General features: G+C 41.3%; 1 protein-coding gene across 1 annotated transcript in view; it reads right to left on the bottom strand.

Moving 5' to 3' along the window:
• The window catches only part of HIPK2 (homeodomain interacting protein kinase 2), a 240934-nt gene that overhangs the window by 43082 nt on the left and 175827 nt on the right, over positions 1 to 22025 (bottom strand). The window contains exons 3-8 of the mRNA XM_070756302.1: positions 21139 to 21262; positions 17996 to 18115; positions 16039 to 16125; positions 12949 to 13133; positions 9307 to 9469; positions 5476 to 5698 (exon numbers count right to left, since the gene is read on the bottom strand). Of these exons, the coding sequence (XP_070612403.1) occupies positions 5476 to 5698; positions 9307 to 9469; positions 12949 to 13133; positions 16039 to 16125; positions 17996 to 18115; positions 21139 to 21262 (902 nt within the window). The remainder of the gene's footprint in view (positions 1 to 5475; positions 5699 to 9306; positions 9470 to 12948; positions 13134 to 16038; positions 16126 to 17995; positions 18116 to 21138; positions 21263 to 22025) is intronic.

Here is a 22025-nt window from a genome sequence, read left to right as displayed (position 1 = left end):
CCTGGTTTTTATAACATACCCACTAGAAGTTCTAGCTCAGCAACATCTGAACAGCCATAGACTCCAGAGTATAGATTTAAACCTTGGTGGCTTAATCTTGAAACTGTTAGCTATTGACTTAACTGTAGCAATGGAGCAGGCTTTATTTGATTTTGCACTATCCTACAGTATGATTTATTTGATTTTCATTCAGTGTGCTGTATGAACTCAGTTTATTGTATTTATATTGCAACATGGAAAAAACAATCATTGTATTCCTTTGTTGTTTTGCCAGAACAACAAATGGTTCTTAGCAGGAACGATAAATAAGAGCTTAAGAACTATAGGATATTCCTCCCTGATCCAATAGTATTTTGGATGAAAATTTGCCCGAATCAGTTTTCTTACCATCTAGCAAGGATGATCAGGTTACGAGGGTCGCCCAGAAAATAATGCACCAATTTTTTTTCTCTCAGGCTACAGTAATGGTACAAATGCAAAACTTTAGATGTATATTATTTGAATTGCCAGGAGTGTGTGTGTAAATTTTGCCTTCTTTCAGACAGATTTATTTATTTATTGATTGATTGATTGGATTTGTATGCCGCCCCTCTCCGGAGACTCGGGGCTGCTAACAGCAATAATAAGACAGCGTACAATAATAATCCAATAATAAAAATGATTAAAAACCCATTAATATAAAAACCAAACATACATACAGACATACCATGCATAAAATTGTAAAGGCCTAGGGGGAAAGAGTATCTCAATTCCCCCATGCCTGGCGACAGAGGTGGGTTTTAAGTAGCTTATGAAAGGCAAGGAGGGTGGGGGCAATTCTAATCTCTGGGGGGGGGGAGTTGGTTCCAGAGGGCCGGGGCCACCACAGAGAAGGCTCTTCCCCTGGGTCCCGCCAAGCGGTATAGTGTAGCTGCAGCAGTGTTTCAAAATGGCGTCTGTAAGTGATGTACATTACAAGCAGCATGTCGTCATTGAATTTCTCACTGCGGAGAAAGAAACTGTTGGGAACATTCACAAATGTTTGTGTACAGCTTATGGAGAATCTGCATGGATCTGAATGGATGCCATTTGCGGAAGACATTTTAGGGATGATGAAGAGGTGATTTGCACAGTGCAGAAATGGCTTCGCGGCCAGAACAAGGAGTGGTACCGACAGGGCATACATGCCCTTGTGTCTCGCGGGAGGAAGGCCATAGAATGGGATGGAGATTACATGGAAAAATAGGGAGTGTAGAAGAAACATCATTCTTTCTTGTGTGTAAGTTTCTATAAATAATGGTTGAAGAAAAAAACGTAGTGCATAAATAATGGTTGAAGAAAAAAACGTAGTGCATTACTTTCTGGGCGACCCTAATATTTCTGCAGTAGCTTGTCATGGATTCAATAATCTTGAAGGTCTGTGTGGGTCATATCTTTGACCTATTTTCATGCATGCTTTCTTACATTCAAATCTATTAGCATCATATATTCAGTATGGTTTTTCTGAAGACATTTCAAAAACATCAGAGCACTCGGGATACATTTCAGAATCTATAGGGTCCACTTCTATTCTGACATTTCTATTCTGTTTACCATAATCCCATCTCATTGTAGGAAAACGAACAAAGAAATTGGGGGTTTTATGTCCAAGAATGTGAAGCTGGAATTATATGTCCAAGAACACCTCTGCGCCTTCACATAGGAATTCCCAGAAAGTCAAAATGGTGTGTATGGTCAGCACAGTGACCATGTCCAGGAAGCGGCCAGTGCTAATTTGGGGTGGTATACAACGTATTTGAGGATTAGAATGATGCTAGAGATTAATCTCACTGTTTTATCTCCTAATGCAGGAGTAGGCAAAGTTGGCTCTTCTATAACATGTGGACTTCAACTCCCAGAATTCCTGAACTAGCATGATTGGATCAGGAATTCTGGGAGTTGAAGTCCACAAGTCATAGAAAAGCCAATGTGGCCTTGCCTACCCCTGTCCTAATGAATTGGAGTCTAATGATTACCTCACAACACGTCAAAAATTCAGCACCAAAAGGTTCTCTATGCCTTATAGAAATGGGTAGCAGAGACCAATATAAACTTCTGTGGAGGGCCTCTGTGGTGGGCTGGGAAGGCCGTTTTCGCCCTCCCCAGGCTCCTAGAAAAACTTTGCAGCTTGGGGCATAGTTCCCTCTAAGCTGAGCAATGAGCAATGGCTCACTTAAAAATCATCATCAACTCAGAGTTTTCCAAACCTGCCCAGAAGCCGAGAGGGAAAGAGTGAGAGGGAAGGAGAGAGAGAGGAAGAGAGGAAGAGAGAGAAACAGATGGAAAAAAGAGAGGAAGGAAAAGAGAAAGAAAAAGAATGGGAGTAAGGAAGAGAGAAAGAAAATCAAAATCTAGTTTGAAACTAGCTCAACTGTTTAAGTGGCATTTTGATATTGATAGAGTTGCCCTATTATGAGCTCACTGTTATAGACACACAGTACAGTATTTTATTTTGAAATTCTCTGAGGCAAAACAGGGTGGGTTTTTTATTTGTTTGTTTGTTTGTTTGTTTATTTATTTATTTATTGTTTCTGTGCCACCCAGTCCCGAAGGGACTGCCACTCAGACACTATACTTTTCCGCCCCCCCCCCCAAAAAAAAATTAGAGGGAACACTGGCTTGGGGAGAGCAAAAAAATGGGCTTTCCAATTTAATCAGAAGTTGGAAAATGGGCCATTTTCTATCTCTGGGGACTTTTGGGGCCTTTGCCTTCACCCTCCCCAGGTTTCTAGAAAGGCTCTGAAACCTGAGGAGAGCGAAAAACAGGCGTGCCATTGCGTACCAAGAGCGGGTGTGTGTGTGTGTGTGTGTGTGTGTGTGTCCACAAGCGCATGCGTGGGGGCCCTGCATGGAATTATATGACAACCCCCCTACACACTCCCCCTCTTTTGGCACGTGAACCAAAAAAAGATTTGCCATCACTGCTGTAGGAAATTATTGCTGGTGCTCATTATAATCTAAGGTAATTTGGAGGAAAGAGCTGATTCCCTAATTGAGTAAAAATTTTGAGGCCTACCAGACAGATGCCCCATCCTTGCTTTAGTACTGTGTTTCTCAATTATTTTCTGTTACACACACACCCCCAGGAAGAAATAAACAATATCAACTTTATTTGATTATCAATCGACCATATCAAAGCGAGGAAAAGGACCACATCGGTCGTCATAAAACTGTGACTGGTTAAAATACAATAAAATTGGCTAAAATAGAGGGAATTTGAATAAATAATAAGTTAAAATGCAGTATGATATGCTAAAATTGAGTAGTAAAACATGAGAATATAACTCGTGCAAAGGATTATATTAAACAAATCTAAGATACTGATATAAAATATTCTTAAGTGAGTTCATCTCCTTTGCATGACACCCCAATATGTTCTATAAAACGTATTCTCATCTGAACAGCCCTGACTATAAACTTAGCGGTTCTAGAAACTACATATATATTTGCACCCTGAAGAAAACATGATAATTGTTTATTACAGTCCCAGTGTATGATTTTGTCAAGTAGGGGCTGTAAATACTGAGGTCTTACTGAGGAGTATAGTTTACAATTGAGTAGCACATGTGCAATGTCTTCTATTTCTGGTGCACCGCAAATGCATGTTCTCTCAAAATATGGTACTTGGTGGAATCGTCCATATTTGAGGAAGTAAACATTTAGCGCCGCCCCAACTCTCCACTGGGATCATTGTTTGCAATATTCAGCATGTTTTTGCTGAAAAAACTCAAGCGGCTTATTAGCATGATTGGGGTATAATGTGTTTAAGTGACACCTTAATTTATTTGGATTCATGCTGCCCGCTGCTAACATTTTTGGACACAGTAAACATACTGGTCTTTCCTTGTCTCCTACCATAGTCGCAGTGAAGCCAAGCACCATATATGCTTTGTCATATTTCCTCACCTTAGCTTTTGGGAGACGTATGTTTGTATCATTATCTCCATCTCTCTTCTCCTTTCTTTTCATAGAAAGGTTGATGGCAGAAAATGACCTCATGGTCCATCTAGTCTGCCCTTATACTATTTCCTGTATTTTATCTTAGGATGGATATATGTTTATCCCATGCATGTTTAAATTCAGTTACTGTGAATTTACCAACCACGTCTGCTGGAAGTTTGTTCCAAGCATCTACTACTCTTTCAGAAAAATAATATTTCCTCACGCTGCTTCTGATCTTTCCCCCAACTAACCTCAGATTGTGTCCCCTTGTTCACTTTCCTATTAAAAACACTTCCCTCCTGAACCTTATTTAATCCTTGAACATATTTAAATGTTTCAATCATGTCCCCTCCCTTTCCCTTCTGTCCTCCAGACTATACAGATTGAGTTCATGAAGTCTTTCCTGGTAAGTTTTATGCTTAAGACCTTCCACCATTTTTGTAGCCCGTCTTTTGTAGCCTATCATCCCTGTTAAATAGTTTTCCACAGTGTCTCTTAAGGTTTGTTATATGCACTTCACATTTCTTACTCTGTTCTGTGTGCTATTGTTCGGTGCAAAAAAACCCCAACCCCTACTCCCTGCGGCAAAAAAAAAAGTACGTTCCTCGACATCATGCAGTCCCCCCCCCCGACATTCAATTCAATTCAATTCAATTTATTAGATTTGTATACCGCCCCTCTCCGAAGACTCGGGGCAGCTTACAGCAATAATAAAAACAATATTCCAGCGAAAACAAATCTAATATTAAAAAGCACATAAAACCCTATCATATTTAAAAAAGCAAACAACATATACATACCCAAACATAAATATAAAAAAGCCTGGGGGAAAGGTGTCTCAACTCCCCCATGCCTGGCGGTATAGATGGGTCTTGAGTAATTTACGAAAGACAAGGAGTGTGGGGGCAGTTCTAATCTCCGGGGGGAGTTGATTCCAGAGGGCCGGGGCTGCCACAGAGAAGGCTCTTCCCCTGGGGCCCGCCAAACGACATTGTTTGGTCGACGGGACCCGGAGAAGGCCAACTCTGTGGGACCTTATCGGTTGCTGGGATTCGTGCGGTAGCAGGCAGTTCCGGAGGTACTCTGGTCCAATGCCATGCCCCAACCCTCTGGAACCAGCTCCCCCCAGATATCAGAGTTGCCCCCACCCTCCTTGCCTTTCGCAAGCTCCTTAAAACCCACCTCTGTCATTAGGCATGGGGGAATTGAAATTTTTCCCTTCCCCCTAGGCTTATAGAATTTATACATGGTATGCTTGTTTGTATGATTGGTCTCTTAAATTGGGGTTTTTAAGATTATTTTTAATATTAGATTTGTTACATTGTCTTCTTTATTGTTGTTAGCCGCCCTGAGTCTTTGGAGAGGGGCAGCATACAAATCTAATAAATAATAATAATAATAATAATAATAATAATAATAATAATAATAATTCCAAGCCACCCCATTATTTGAGGAACACTGCTTTAGTAACAGCAATACATTTAACAACAGAAAGGAATCCGAAGTGGTTCTTACCTTGAAAACCCGGAGGGCACACAATAAGGGCTTGCTGGAAAGGGTCGGGACGAGCACATATCTGGGCTGTGCCTGTCTGCAGAGGGACGTTCCTCTGAGCCACCGCGGCCATGGATGCTGCCGAGGGCTGGTAGAGTGCAGATTGGTAGTTTAGTATGGAGACATCAGGGTTGGCTAAGGAAATAGTGGCACTGGTGGTGGAAGTGGGAGCCAGAGTGGTGGCCTAAAGGAAGGCATGGGATTTAAAATAAAAATAAAAACAAAATATGAAGGCGATGGTAATGTTGGGGGGAAGCAAGTTTTCAAAAGAAAAGACAAACAAGGCACATAAATAAAAACCTTAAAAGGTAGACAGGATTTTTGAAAAATAAAAAACAAAGCAAAAGAGCTAGAGATGAATAAGGATAATAATAAGAGTTTGACTTGACTCATCATGCACCCCATTCCTTTGCTTAGGATTACAGGTAGTCCTTCACTTACAGCAGTTCATTGAGCGACTGTTCAAAGTTACAATAGCATTGAAAATTGGAGCACCTTCATGGACACATGATCTATCTATCTATCTATCTATCTATCTATCTATCTATCTATCTATCTATCTATCTATCTATCTATCTATCTATCCATCCCTCCCTCCCTCCCTCCCTCCCTACCTACCTACCTACCTACCTATTGGACTTTTATGCCACCCCTCTTCGAGGACTTGGGGCGGTTTACAACATATAACGGAACAATATATAATGTCTTAAATCCAATTAATTTGAATTAATAATTTAAAAACCCCAAAACCATAAAAAGACATTTTTTTAAAAAAAAAATCAAGACATCTTGTTCTAGGGCAGGGTGTTAAACTGGATTTCTTCAAGACGTCCAGATCAACTTTGTAGTTCTCCTCCGTGGGCCAGGAGAAGGGCCAGGTGTTTTGGCCAGCAGAGTGGTGCAGCAGGCTGCCGACGTGCTCTGTTTTGGCTGTCCGAGGCACCACGGGCCAATCCCTTTCTATTTCCAGGGCGGCCTTGTGAGCCAGATTTAAACACCCCATGGGCCGGATCCAGCTCACGGGCCTTGAGTTTAACACCCCTGCTTTAGGGCCAGAGATCTAGTTTAGATATTTTGGGGGATTTTTTTAGGAGTGGAAGAATTCTAAGCATCTGCAGAACTGCAGCCGTTTTAAGAATGGTTTGATGAATTATTTTCCATCCCTTCCATCCAGGGAGGTGTGATGGAAAAGGTTATCTATTAAAACACTCCCACAAGAATACTGACAATGAAACTGTTTTATGTCAGCTTCATTTTGACATCCCAGTGTTTGTTTTTTTCTGCTACAGTACCTTGATTGCTCTCACTTTCTCTTCTACACAGGGAAAGCTAGTAATTGACTCGAAATATCTCAGTTCACAGTTTCTAATCACATGTGAATTACCAACTTTTTCTGGTTCTTGTCCTTAATAGTCATAGATGAAAGCCATTATTTGTACTTAGTCATGATTTTGGTTCTAGCTGAAGCTCTATTTGTTTTCACTCCATCCTGCATTCATTTTACTATTAATTAAATTACTTAAAGGTCCTTCAGTAATTTAAGAATGTTCACAGTACACAGAATCCTGCTTTGTTTCACAAAATACAATTCATTCAGGATTATTTCATTTGGATTATACCTTTCACCAATTAGAATGAAGAAATGTCTCCATCCATATTCTGATCCCCCCCTTCTTTCCCTACTTGCAATTTTGCAAATGTGATTGATTTTCTTAGTTAACTTTTGCAATGCAAAAAAATTCCAAGCATTAATGAAACTTTATTAATAATGTTAATATATATTAATGTGATGATTTTTTTAAAAAAAAAACCTTAAAAAACAAGCCAGTGATTTGCAATATTTGATAATCCTCTGGTATCCAAAATACAATTCATTCAGCATTATTTAATTTGGATTATACCTTTCACCAATTAGAATGAAGAAGACATGTCTCCATCCATATTCTGATTCCCCCCTTCTTTCCCTACTTGTAATTTTGCAAATGTGATTGATTTTCTTAGTTAACTTTTGCAATGCAAAAAAATTCCGAGCATTAATGAAACTTTATTAATAATGTTAATAAATATTAATGTGATGATTTTTTAAAAAACCCTTAAAAAACAAGGCAGTGCTTTGCAATATTTGAGAATCCTCTGGTATCCAAGAACAGCAAATCATAAACATCACATTCACTTTTGTGCATTGGTGCAATTTTTTTTATTTGAAATAAAAGGCAGATAAATGAGATAACCAGCATCCCTAACGGGATCTGCTCGCAATGGCATGGCATTTTGGGTGTGGCTGAACTTTCTAGGAAATTTTGAGAGCTGCTTATCAAATGGATAAGAAGTCTAAAGACTATTTTCAAAAGAATCAATAGATGAAGAGTGTCTCGTGATCATTAAAGAGAGGAAATTCCTCCATTACACTGAAAAATAATGAGAAACAACACCCCTCCCCAGAGATTTTCTGTCCTAGTTTGAAGAACATTTCTCACTTGAAAATACAGTGGTACCTCATGATACGAACCCCCCGTGATACAAACATTTTGAGATACGAACCGGGGGTTCGGAAATTTTTTGCCTCTTCATACGAACTTTTTTCGGCTTACGAACCCACCACAGATCGCAAAATGGCACTCTGCTGGGCGCCACCGCCTGGCTGTCACCCGGGGAGCTTCTCGGCATTTTCCTGAATGCCAAACCTGGAAGTTCGGCAAAAGTTCAGGTTCGGGTTCCGGAGGCCGCCGAGAAGCGCCCGGCTGTTTCAGAAGGTTACAGCCTGGCGCCGCCGCCCGGCGGAGCGCTGTTTTTACAATCAACAGCGGCGTTTTCGGCCGATCTGGAGGCTGAAACGGAGGTGGGGAATCCCAATAGGGAATTCCATGGGCGGAACTTTGACATCACAAAGACGTCCTTCCTGGAGGCCACACATTAATCACTTTTACATTGTTTCCTATGGGAAACATTGTTTCGTGTTGCGAACCTTTCGCCTTACGAACCTCCTTCCGGAACCAATTAGGTTCGTAAGACGAGGTATTACTGTAGTGTGATTGCCATAATGCACGGGATAGAAACCCACCACCACCACCACCAAAGGAAAAGATTAGCAAGTCTTGCTAATTGGGAGTCCCTTCTAGTCACAAGTGCCACTGGCTACAAAATTATCATTGAGAAAAGATTTTTTTTTGAAGGTAGATGGGTTGTCACAATAAGTTAGAATGCACTGGTATTAGATTGAGAAGGACCAAAGTCAAATTCTTGGTGATCCACAGTTTCTGAGCAACCTTGGACCATCCCTCTGTCTATATCTCCAACCTCTTCTTGAGTTATGAGATTATAAAGAGCCGGGGTGGCGCAGCAGGTAGAGTGCTGTACTGCAGGCCACTGAAGCTGACTGTAGATCTGTAGGTCAGCGGTTCAAATCTCATCACTCGCTCAAGGTTGACTCAGCCTTCCATTCTTCTGAGGTGGGTTAAAGGGGGGGGGATTGTGGGGGCAATATGCTGGCTCTGTTAAAAAGTGCTATTGCTAACATGTTGTAAGCCGCCCTGAGTCTTAGGAGAAGGGCGGCATAAAAATCGAATAAATAAATAAAATAAATAAATTTAAAGGGAAAAAAATATATACTGGATCCGCAGTTTCTGAAAGATCTTGGGTCATTAGCAGTCCATATTTCTATCCTCTGCTTAAATTATGAGATTAAACATTAAAAGAAAAAGAAACATCCTGGAAGATCTCTTCCCTTAAAAGAAAGAAGTTACAAACCTCTGAAAGCCCATCAAATTAGATTATCATAATGATTACTCTTACCTGGTTATGAACTGTATTGAGCTGGTTATTGAAGGTCATGGTTAAATTGGTTGATGTGCTTGGGGCTACATGGGTGATGAATGGTGTTTTGCTCTGATTCACAGTGTCGTACATATTTACTCGCCGCTTGCAAATCTCCATGTTTTGAAAACAGGACTTAACGCTATTGATGGAGAAGGAGAATGAAAGATTAGCAGTAATCTAACCGATGGGGGGAAATCACATCTGAGTTCATAAGAGATATGAGCTCAGCTACTCTGTTTTATTCAATAAAGAAGGCTTAAAACAAGCCATGATTTAATGCAAATTGTAAACTCAGCTATTTGGTGCCAAAAGAAAACTCTATATTCATTATACATAGAACTATATCACAAACATAAAAATTATTTGTAGTCAATATTTTCCCCGGGGACAGCTGGAATTGTAGTTTCTGCCTGGAATGATAAGCAGCCATACTAAAACATTACCATACCGACCATTGTACAGTTCCTGGGATTCTTTAAGGGCAGCGATGGAAAATCAGTTGATGTAATAGATACAACTGCTGTTAAGAATATAACCCAAGGCTTCAAGAGATAAATTCTTTAATATTCTGAACAACAATTATGCAAATACCACGAGTTGTTAGAATCACTGCTTCTTCTACCATGCATTCTCAGACTATTGCTGTTTTGAGTTTCATTATAACTCTAAAGTCACCTGGCCCTGAAACAAAGCTTAAGAAGTCCAAATGTCCTAAAAAATGCTAGAACTTATTTTTCCTTGGGCGTCATTCCAATGAACAGTGCCACAGCCAAACCTTTGCAAAAGCTCAATTAAGTCCCAGTGGTAAAGAGATACTACATAAATTCTTTATATATTTTTGCAATGTCACTTTGCACAATCAAATATTGATATAATTCATCCATCCGTCCATCCATTTAATCAGATTTATATGCCTCCCTTCTCTTGGGACTCAGGGTGGCTCACAGAAGGTAAGTACAAATTATAAAGAAACATAATATTAAAATACATTAAAATCTCAATAATAAAACAACTAACTTTCAAACATAAGTTATATTCTAAAACCCCTAAATGTTTAAGAACCAATCATTCCCATTCATTCCATCATTCTTCACTCATGGGCCAGGGGTGGATGTTAAACTTTCAGTAGCCTCAAGCCTGTTGGCAGAGATGCATTTTCAATGCCTTACGGAAGTCTGGGAGGTTGGGGGCGGTACGAATCTCTGGAGGGAATTGATTCCAGAGGGTCGGGGCTGCCACAGAGAAGGCTCTTCCTTTAGGCCCCACCAGACAGCATTGCTTGGTTGACGGTACCTGGAGAAGACCAACTCTGTGGGACCTAACCGACCGCTGGGATATATGAGGCAGAAGACGGTCCAATAGATAATCTGGTCCCATGTCATGCAGGGCTTTATAGGTCATAACCAACATTTTAAATTGCATTCAGAGACTGATCAGCAGCCAATGTAGCTCGCGAAGTATTTGAGAAACATGGGCATATTTTGGCATGCCCATGACTGCTCACACAGCTGCATTTTGCATGATCTGTAGTCTCCAAACACTCTTTGAAGGTAGCCCCAGAATAATCCCTATTATTATCAGAATATCATGCTTTATTTGTAGAAAGTTTTTTTTCCAGGGTTACATTTAAAACAAAAATAATTTAAAAATTGTTAAGCAAAATGGAATGAAGTAACAGAGCTATTGCAAGGAAAACTAATAATTAGTTTATTAAGATATTTTTAGAGGCAACTAGTCCAACTTTCTATTCTGAAACGGAATCCCAAAGAGTTTGATAATTCTTCACAGATTCTCATCGATTCGTTTCCTAGCATCGAGCTGCACTTTACTTGAAAATATCCACAAACACTGCCCACAAATGAAAATGGCATTCATGCATCTACTGCATTCCTGCTATCCTTGGGTTGTGATCTAATAATTGAGGGTTTAAAGTAGGATGGGGTTTTTTTTGTTTGCTTCTTTGTTTTTGCATGGAGGTAGCTAGTGATATGGAGTGAGGCTACAATTGTGTGGCATAGAATAAGGCGAGATGTATTAAATTCTGTCAAGGGAAATTTATTCAGTTCATGTCTACCATGTTCAATGGTTACCCCGTGTTACGGTTAATTAATACACCTGTGGGCCTTAAAAAATGCTTCCGTCATTTCCCTGCAAAACTTTCTCTTATATCCCTAAGCTTACCTCTAGAAAATAAGGGGAACAAAATACTTTTGCCTTCTTGCTATTGGAGCTGAGTTACCCACTCAGTTTTCCTAGCAGTTACTGGCTAAATATGAGACAACTGATGCAGCTCAGGAAGAGATGAATAAATCACTGGAGCAAAGAACCAGAAATGCCATAGTTGAATAATATCTCATGGCTCCAGAGCTAGAAAATTAAATTCAAAGCAAACCATTTCTAGGAGAAGAGCTGCCGGTTAAAGATCATGAAAATATTCTTGTCATGTGAACATCTCAAACTTCTACTTGGCTACCAAGTACAGTGAGACCTTGTCTTACAAACCCCTTGTCATACAAACTTTTCGAGATACAAACCTGGGGTTTAAGGTTTTTTTGCCTCTTTTTCCAAACTATTTTCACCTTACAAACCCAAGCCGCCCCCACTGGGATGCGCCGCCTCTGGACTTCTATTGCCAGCAAAGCGCCCATTTTTGGGCTGCTGGGATTCCCCTGAGGCTCCCCTCCATGGGAAACACCACCCCTGGCTTTCATGTTTTTCCGATGCTGCAGGGGAATCCCAGCAGGGGAATCCCAGTAGTGCAAAAACGGGTGCTTTGCTGGCAACGGAAGTCCGGAGATAAGGTTTCCCAGCGAGGGGAGCCTCAGCAAAATCACAGCATCACAAAAATATGGATGTCTGGAGGTGGGGTTTCGAGGACTTCTGTGTTTTTGCAATGCTGCAATTTCGCTGAGGCTTCCCTCACTGGGAAACCCAACCTCCGGACTTCCGTTGCCAGCGAAGCACCCTTTTTTGCACTGCTGGGATTCCCCTGAAGCATCACAAAAACATGGAAGTCTGGAGGTGGGGTTTCCCATGGAGGAGAGCCTCAGGGAAATCCCAGCAGCACAAAAACGGGCACTTCAGCTGGCAAAAGGGGTGAGTTTTGGGCTTGCACGCATTAATAGCTTTTCCATTAATTCCTATGGGAAACATTGTTTCGTCTTACAAACATTTCACCTTACAAACCTCGTCCCGGAACCAATTAAGTTTGTAAGACGAGGGATCACTGTACAGTAGTACCTCTAGATACGAGCTGCTCCACATGCGAGTATTCCAAGATACGAGCCATGAGGAGAAAGAAATTTCTTTTCAAGACCCGAGCTCAAATTTGGGATACGAGCCGAGCGTCCACTAGGTGGCGCAAGAATCCTTGCTTTTGGTTATCTCGGAGGGGAAAAACAAAGTCTAAAGCCATTTGTTCCAGATACAAGTTGTTCGACATACAAGCTCCCTTCTGGAACGAATTAAACTCGTATCTAGAGGTACTACTGCATATGCAAAATCTGTTTACAATCCCGAGAGGAACATCTGGCAGCTTATCAATTCACCTTCCTCTGCATCTCATTCTTCACTCCTCCCCCACTCCAAGATCACCAAATCAGACAGAAAGAAACTTACTGGGTGCTATGAGGAAAATCGAGCAAGTGTGTCATGGTGACAAATGGGTGATTGAGTGTTTCAATTGGCGTTATCCTCTTATCTGCATCTATCGTCAACATTTTCTTTAACAGATCTATGAACTCCCTCCGGTCTGCCTTTTCCACCAACATATCACTTCCTTCCAAATCTGTTGTCATATTTACCTGGAAGGGAAATTCAAATCAGTAGCAGATACAGTTTTTTTTAAAAAAAAGTCTGAACCAATCAAATCTAAAGGTTCTTCTTCAGCCTCCATAGAGGTAGAGAGAGTCTTTGGGGAGGAATACTATAGTCTTCAACTGGATGTGTAAATTCCATTTAGAAACATAGAAACATTGATGGCAGAAAAAGAGCTCATGGTCCCATCTAGATTGCCCCTGTCCTGTATTTTATTTTAGGATGGATATACGGTTATCCCAGGCATGTTTAAATTCAGTTTCTGTGGATTTACCGACCATGTCTGCTGGAAGTTTGTTCCAAGCATCTACTACTCTTTCACTAAAATATTTTCTCACGTTGCCTCTGATCTTTCCCCCAACTAACCTCAGATTGTGCCGCCCTGTTCTTGTGTTCACTTTCCTATTAAAAACATTCCCTCCTGAACCTTATTTAACCCTTTAACATATTTAAATGTTTCAATCATGTCCCCCCCTTTCCCTTCTGTCATCTAGAGCAGTGTTTCCCAACCTTGGCAACTTAAACATATCTGGACTTCAACTCCCAGAATTCCCCAGCCAGCATTCGCTGGCTGGGGAATTCTGGGAGCTGAAGTCCAAATACCTTCAAGTTGCCAAGGTTGGGAAACACTGCTGTAGACTATACAGATTGAGTTCATTAAGTCTTTCCTGATAAGGAAATTTCCTGATATTTGAGCACAGTTATTATAAATGCATGTAAACAATGTTATTTTCCCCTATGTTGGTTTAATGTGCAGTAGGTTCTAACAACGTTTTAATTTTCACAATAAATGTTTTCCAAATCAACTTCTCTGTTGAATAAACTGGTTGACCAGTACTTATTGTACAATATCATGAGACCTATTTTAAGATGCATGTATTACATGTATGATAAGTATACTGCTGAACTTCTCCATTCTGGATAAAGAAAAATAAACACTCCACAAACACTACAGCTTAAAAAAGGGAAGGGTTGCCAGTTTATAAAATATAATGTGTGTCTAGATGGTTTATCAAGTTGAGCATCCCTTTTTAAAAATCTCAAATCTCAGTTCTGGAACAAACCCCACATTTGTGTGTAGGCGTATATTGTTGTGGAGATAGGATCTTAACATTTGCAATTTACTGGTCTTTTCTATAAGGAAAATCTCTTAAGAGGCTACTTTGTTGGCAATGATAGAGGTTGAAAAGCAACTTAAGCTACTTTAGGTTTCATTTACCTACAATTCTTTTGGACTGATGGAAGAATTCATTGTTTTTATTTACTTATGTTGTTACTGACAAATTAGATTAGATTAGATTAGATTTACAGTGATCCCCCGCTCGTTGCGAGGGTTCCGTTCCAGGACCCCCCGCAACGAGCGGGTTTTCGCGAAGTAGCGCTGCGGAAGTAAAAACACCATCTGCGCATGTGCAGATGGTGTTTTTACTCCCACAGCGCTAGCAAGGAACCGAAGATTGGGGGCGGCGCGGCTGTTTGCCGCTGGCATGGGGGGCTTCCTAGCAGCCCCCCAAACCCAGGTTGGGGGTCCGGGGGGTGCTGGCAAGCCCCCCATGCCGGCGGCGACATTTTAAAATAGCCGCGCCGCCCCCAATCTTCGGCTCCTCCGCGCTGGCTCTCGGCGCTTTCGAGCTGAGTCTGGGAGCGAATTCTCTTCCGGACTCAGCTCAAAAGCGCCGATAGCCAGCGCTAGCGAACGGCTTGTCCACGCTGGCTCTCGGCGCTTTCGAGCTGAGTCCGGGAGCGAATTCTCTTCCGGACTCAGCTCAAAAGCGCCGATAGCCAGCGCTAGCGAATGGCTTGTCCACGCTGGCTCTCGGCGCTTTTGAGCTGAGTCCGGGAGCGAATTCTCTTCCGGACTCAGCTCAAAAGCGCCGATAGCCAGCGCTAGCGAATGGCTTGTCCACGCTGGCTATCGGCGCTTTCGAGCTGAGTCCGGGAGCGAATTCGCTCCAGGACTCAGCTCAAAAGCGCCGATAGCCAGCGCTAGCGAACGGCTTGTCCACGCTGGCTCTCCGCGCTTTCGAGCTGAGTCCTGGAGCGAATTCGCTTCAGGACTCAGCTCGAAAGCGGCGAGAATGAACCGCGTGGGCGGGCGAAGGGCGGGCGGCAGCGAGGAGTTTGCGTGGGCGGTGGGGAAACTCCTCGCTGACGCCAGCAAGAGGGGGAAGACCCAGGGAAGCCGGTTGCCATCTACGCATGCGTGCCCATAGAAAAAACGGGCACGCATGCGTAGATGGTATTTTGACTTCCGGGTTGAAAAATCGCGAAGTACCCTGTTCGCAATGGTTGGGGACGCAATAAACGGGGGATCACTGTATTGGCTTTATATGTCGCCCCTCTCCGCAGACTCGGGGCGGCTCACAACAATAGCAAAAAATCAGTACATAGTGACAAATCCAATGCCCACCAATCCAATTACAATTTTAAGTTAAGAAATTCATAAAACAATCCCAATATATATAAAAAACAAGCACACAATCAATCAAACAGCAAAACAACATGGGCAAGGGGGAGATGTTTTAGTTCCCCCATGCCTGACGGCAGAGGTGGGTTTTAAGGAGTTTACAAAAGGCAAGGAGGGTGGGGACAATCCTAATCTCAGGGGGGAGCTGGTTCCAGAGGGTCGGAGCCAATGTCCCCTCTAATTTTTTTCTGGTGTGGGCGGAAAAGTATAGTGTCTGAGCGGCAGTCCCTTCGGGACTGGGCGGCACTCTTTCCCTCTCACTTTTTCCCTCTCGGCTTCTGGGCAGGTTTGAAAAACTCTGAGTTGATGATGATTTTTAAGTGGGCGATTGCTCACTGCTCAGCTTAGAGGGAACTATGGTCGGAGCCACCACAGAGAAGGCTCTTCCCCTGGGTCCCAAATTGATATCCCAGCAGTATTCTTACCTGTGCCATGTCATCCAAACAGTTGAAAATATACTTTCTTGCTTCTTTTGACTTGATACCCGTCTCTGCCTCATGGTCATCTGGTGTCTGCCCAGAATCAACCAAAATGATAATTAAAAACCAGTATTTCACTAGACACCAATTTATTACTAACTCGTGAATAATACGTAATTTACCACTGCTTTTAAACATAATCCCAACACAATATTACTCAATATATGTATATTGTCCATTGCACATAGAGTTGCTAGAGAATTAAAATAAATCTTTGCATTATTTCAAATCATTGCAATATTTCGCATCATATGAATAGAATAGAATAGAAAAGAATAGAATAGAATTTTTATTAGCCAAGTGTGATTGGACACACAAGGAATTTATCTTGGTGCATATGCTCTCAGCGTACAAAAAATAAAATATACATTTGTCAAGAATCATGTGGTACGACACTTAATGATTGTCATAGGGGTCAAATAAGCAATGAAGAAGCAATATTAATAAAAATCTTAGGATATACGCAACAAGTCACAGTCATACAGTCAACATGGGAGGAAATGGGTGATAGGAATGATGAGAAAAACTAGTAGAATAGAAGTGCAGATTTAGTAGAAAGTCTGACAGTGTTGAGGGAATTATTTGTTTAGTAGAGTGATGGCGTTTGGGAAAAAACTGTTCTTGTGTCTAGTTGTCTTGGTGTGCAGTGCTCTGTAGCAACGTTTTGAGGGTAGGAGTTGAAACAATTTGTGTCCAGGATGTGAGGGGTCAGTAAATATTTTCCCCGCCCTCTTTTTGACTTTTTCTTCTTGGAAAGCAAGTTCAGCGGCACATGGTCTTGTTGTAAGGGAATGGAGTATTGTCTTAGACATGGCACCTTCTGAATTCATCTTATCCCCAACATACAATTTGGGTTTTGGGAGACATATGAAAAATGGGACAGAGGGGATAAGGGAAGGAAATAAACACTGCTGCTTTAACCATTTTTGGTTTTGATTATTTCTGCTGCCATAACATGAATCTTTGCAGGAGGGAATGTAACCCCTCAGGTACCGTAAAGATTTTTCATCCTTGTCTTTTCTAAGTGCCAAAAATATCCTCTGATGTGGGAGAGACATGAGATTGCAATGGCTATATTAATGGGGGGAAGTAACGTTAAAGATACTACATTCAGTAAAATACGATTACAGTTTCTCTTCACAAGATTATTCTAGAAATTATAGAATTTGGAGCCAGGAAGTCTTGAGTAACAAATCTCCAGGAAAAGTTTACTATCTTCCAAGCCAATAGTAGACAAAAAGAATAAAATAGAATAGAATAGAATTTTATTGGTCAAGTGTGATTGGACACACAAGAAATTTGTCTTGGTGCATATGCTCTCAACGTACATAAAAGAAAAAGAGACATTTGTCAAGAATCATGTGGTACAACACTTAATGATTGTCAATCAATCAATCAAACAATTGATATTAATAAAAATCTTAGCATACAAGTAACAAGTTACAGTCATACACTCCTAAGAGGGCTGAAAAGGATGAATCTGTACCTGATATAATTTATAAAGCTCTTTTTATGAGCTTGCTTCTGATTCTTAAATTATCGCTCCTGTCTTATTATACAAGACATAGCTTAACTTATCTAGTAAAAGCTGCTGCAAATAGGCAGTTATAATAAATGTACCCCAAAGGTGCTTTTTCAAAAGGCAATTGGACTCTGTTTTTCCTTGAAGATATTTTGCTTCTCATCCAAGAAGCTTCTTCAGTTCAGTAATTACATTAGGATAAACATAATTAAATTAAAAAAAAACCCTTTAAGCAAGACCAACATTGAATTTCTGATTACAGACACTATGCATCAGCACAACAGTGTAATTTCACCCAACGTATCAGTAATATTTCAACATTTTGAAATGCAGGGCCTAAGGGAGCTTAAGAAAACACACACACACAAAAAATCACCTCACCTTTAGTCTCCACAATGGATATGGTGAATCAGCGTCCCTATTGAAGAACCTTGTGGTCTTTGTTCCTGCACTTAACAAATATTCAGCTGGCAAGCCTTGTGTTTGTGAAATATATCTGATCTGTAAGAAGAAGGTGAGGCCAGGATTATTTCACTGAGATCTGGGTCAGAATTTCTGCCCAGTGAGGTAAACATATTTGTGTGCATATTTAACAATGAAAGAAAATACAGTGGTACCTCATCTTACGGACGCCTCTTCTAACGAACTTTTCAAGATACGAACCTGGTGTTTAAGATTTTTTTTGCCTCTTCTTCCGAACTATTTTCACCTTACGAACCCAAGCAGCTGCTGCTGGGATGAAGGGGTTTCTTCCCCCCCTTTTTTTGAAGAAAGAAAAGGGAGGGGCAGCTTGGAGGAGGAAAGATTTTGCAGAGAACAGCTTGCTTGCAGAGGCACTGAAACGGTGTGTTTTGAAGAAAGAAAAGGGAGGGGCAGCTTGGAGGAGGAAAGATTTTGCAGAGAACAGCTTGCTTGCAGAGGCACTGAAACGGTGTGTTTTGAAGAAAGAAAAGGGAGGGGCGGCTTGGAGGAGGAAAGATTTTGCAGAGAACGTGCTTGCAAAGGCACTGAAAGGGTGTCTTTTGAAGAAAGAAAAGGGAGGGGCGCCCCCCTTGCCTTTCTTCCTTCCCACTCACCCTTTAGCTTAGCCTTGCTTCTTCCACCCGCCCCCTTTAGCTGCTCCTCCCTGCCCTCTGTTCGCCTCCCTTCTAAAGTTTGGGATTTTCCTGAAGGATTTGCAGGCATTATTTGCTTTTACATTGATTCCTATGGGAAACATTGTTTCATCTTACAAACTTTTCACCTTACGAACCTCCTCCTGGAACCAATTAAGTTCGTATGATGAGGTACCACTGTATAGAAATAAAACGAAGTCACAGAAAAGTGTTACTCAAATCAAGGATTTGAAAGGGAGGGCAAAAGCCCACGGATTTCAACCATTAATAATGTTGACTACGTATTAAAAGTCTAAATTACTAGGGAGCTGTAAAGTTATCTTTCTTTTCTCTATTAAAATCCCACCCCACTGTTGTATAAGCCTTCAAAGATTATGGTGTGTATCGTTTTGTTCATAGCCCATAAAGATAATGGAAAGGCAATAAACCTATACAAAGAAAGCATGTATGCTCCAAGGTTGTGCTTTATTGGCAACAGAACATTTACAACTCTGACTTTTATCCTCAAATATTAACTTTAAGAGAGCTGGTATGAACGAAATGCATTGAAAGTGAGGTTACATTACCTGATCACCACCCCATTCTCCGCCATTTGCTTTTGAGTATTGAAAAAAACCAACACAATGTTGGACATCAATGAGCTCTGGGCATGTTTAATAACTGATAAACCCAGACGAGGTAGAAGGATATCCTAATTGTGTTGAAATGTGATTAGAACAATATGGATCAAGAAGGAATATTTGAAACGCAAACAAGGGAATTGCTGTAGTTTCTGCTGTTCATTTCCAAATGTCCATCTGTCACTCACGACCAAATTGTGTCGATAGGTTAGGTATGTATGTTGGTTGATTGATTGGATTGTTGTGGGTTTTTGAATAGGGTTTATTGTTTTATTATTTTAATATGTTTAGTTTTAATATTTTATATATATACAGTGATCCCTCGATTTTCATGGGGGTTGTGTTCCCAGACTGCCTGCGAAAGTTGAATTTCTGCAAAGTAGAGATGCGGAAGTAAAAACACAATTTTTGGCTATGGACAGCCAAAAACTACCCTTGTGCACCCTTTTCCAAGGCCGTGCAAGGAGCCGGGCTTGAAGTTGGGGGCGGGGAGCGACAAAAGTGTGGAGGCCGGCAAAGATTGTTTTGAATGTCGGCCGCCCCCGCCTCCCCAGTGCCTCCGGCCCCCTCACCGCTGCCCCCCCACCCGCCCGATCCGCCCCTCTCACTGGCTTTCTTGGGGCATGGGTCCTCCTGCCGCAGCGCTCGTGGCTACGGCTTCTCGTCCTCCTCATTCGGCCGCTAGCCGCTCTGAGCGCTTTGAGAATGCCCGCCCCGCCCCTCTCGCAGTCCCTTAGCTGAGAGCACTTTCGTCCCAGCTGTCAGTGAGGGGACTGCAGGAGAGGCGGGGCAGGTGTTCTCACAGAGAGAGAGCAACAGACAGAGTGAGATAGAAAGGAGAGAGGGACAAAGAGTGAGAAAGAGAGAGAGAGAGAGAGAGCAAGAGAGGGGGAGAGTGGAAGGTAGAGACAGAGAGAAATGATAGAAAAAAGGGGAGAAAAAAAGAGAAATGAGAAAATGATTGAAGCAGAGAATGACAGGAAAGAGAGAAAGAATGAGAGAAGTGACTCTTGGTGATGACGTATGATGTCATCAGGTGGGAAAAACCGTGGTATAGAAAAAAAACCGCGGAGTATTTTTTAATTAATATTTTTTGAAAAACTGTGGTATAGCCGTTTCGCGAAGTTTGAACCTGCGAAAATCGAGGGATCACAGTATAATTTTTTATTTAGTTTCAAATTTTATACTACATACAAGAAATATGACAGAACGTCAAGACATCAAACATACATTTCAGTGAATCGCTATTCAGTGGATCATTTTTTGCTTCGTAGATCATTTAATCTATGAAGAGTGAACAGGTGCATAGCTTTAATATTCTTCTATTATTGTATTATACTGTGTTTTATATTGTTGTAAGCCGCCCTAAGTCCCATGGGATTGGATGGAGAAGTCAAATTAATAAATAGTAAATTAATAAATGTCTACTTACAAACCCCAAATAGTAGAAATAGAAATTTCTTATAACTCTGGTTGAATTCTCCATGTATCTAATAAAATGAAGTGTAATCTAAGGCAGTGTTTCCCAACCTTGGCAACTTGGAGATATTTGGACTTCAAATCCCAGAATTCCCCAGCCAGCGAATGCTGGCTGGGGAATTCTGGGAGTTGAAGTCCAGATGTCTTCAAGTTGCCAATGTTGGGAAACACTGATCTAAGGGAATCAACTAATCCAATTCAAGTATCCCTAATGGAAAGCAATTCATGAAGTTTCTCACCCTGGCAGGAGAAGGGTTATCAGATTTGTTCAGGTAACAACTACAATAGCAACAAAACCAGCAATACCGACCTGATCGTATTCTGAAGCTCCTGGATATAGTGGCCAACCCAAAAAAAGCTCTGCAATGACACATCCCAAAGACCACATGTCGATTGCTTCGCAGAAGGGTAAACCAAGGATGATTTCAGGGGCTCTGTGGAGGAATAGCATCGGAGGAAAACATTAACCATTACAAAATAATAACACGGCAATGTAAGAAATCACAAGGATTAAAACTTCTAACACAGTGGTTCTCAATCTGGGGTTGGGACCACTTCGGGGGTCGAACGGCCGTTTCACAGGGGTCACCTAAGACCATTGGAAAAGATAAATGGTGTTATGAACTAAAGCTTCCATTCTGGCGCCTTGGAACATATTTTTACAATCCAACCAATCAGGCGTTTACAGTGGGGGTGTCCCTTTGACCTTCCTGCCAATCAGCTTAAAGTTATGTTGGGAGAATCATGCTAGCTCAGGAATTCTGGGAATTGAAATCCACATGTCATAGAAGAGCCAATTTTGCCGACCCCTGGTCTAAGGCAACAGCTCAGGTGGCAGCAAATATGGCTCCGCGTGCCACCTGTGCCACCGATTCGCCATCACTGACCTAAATAATAAGACCCACTCAGGGAATAACTTATAGATATATTGTGCGTCTATGCCTTCAATAGGCTGGTGGTATATACAACTTTCCTCTGAGTTGCCCATCAAACTGAACATTTCACAAAAGTCTTCTATTATGTATGCATTTAAAAAATGCCATGATCTAACATCTTTTACATATGTTGCATTCCAAGGAACTACCAATGTACCACATTTGCACATTTCTGCAACACAAAAACATTCCCGTGCATATTTTTCTATTAATTCCCATTCAATATGATGAAAAATATATTCCTTTCAGGAGAAAGAGAATT

This window comes from Erythrolamprus reginae, chromosome 6 (assembly GCF_031021105.1).
Source record: "Erythrolamprus reginae isolate rEryReg1 chromosome 6, rEryReg1.hap1, whole genome shotgun sequence".
In the NCBI taxonomy this organism is placed as follows: domain Eukaryota; kingdom Metazoa; phylum Chordata; class Lepidosauria; order Squamata; family Dipsadidae; genus Erythrolamprus; species Erythrolamprus reginae.
Note: the sequence above shows the minus strand (reverse complement) of the source record. Positions and strands in the feature narration are given on the sequence as shown.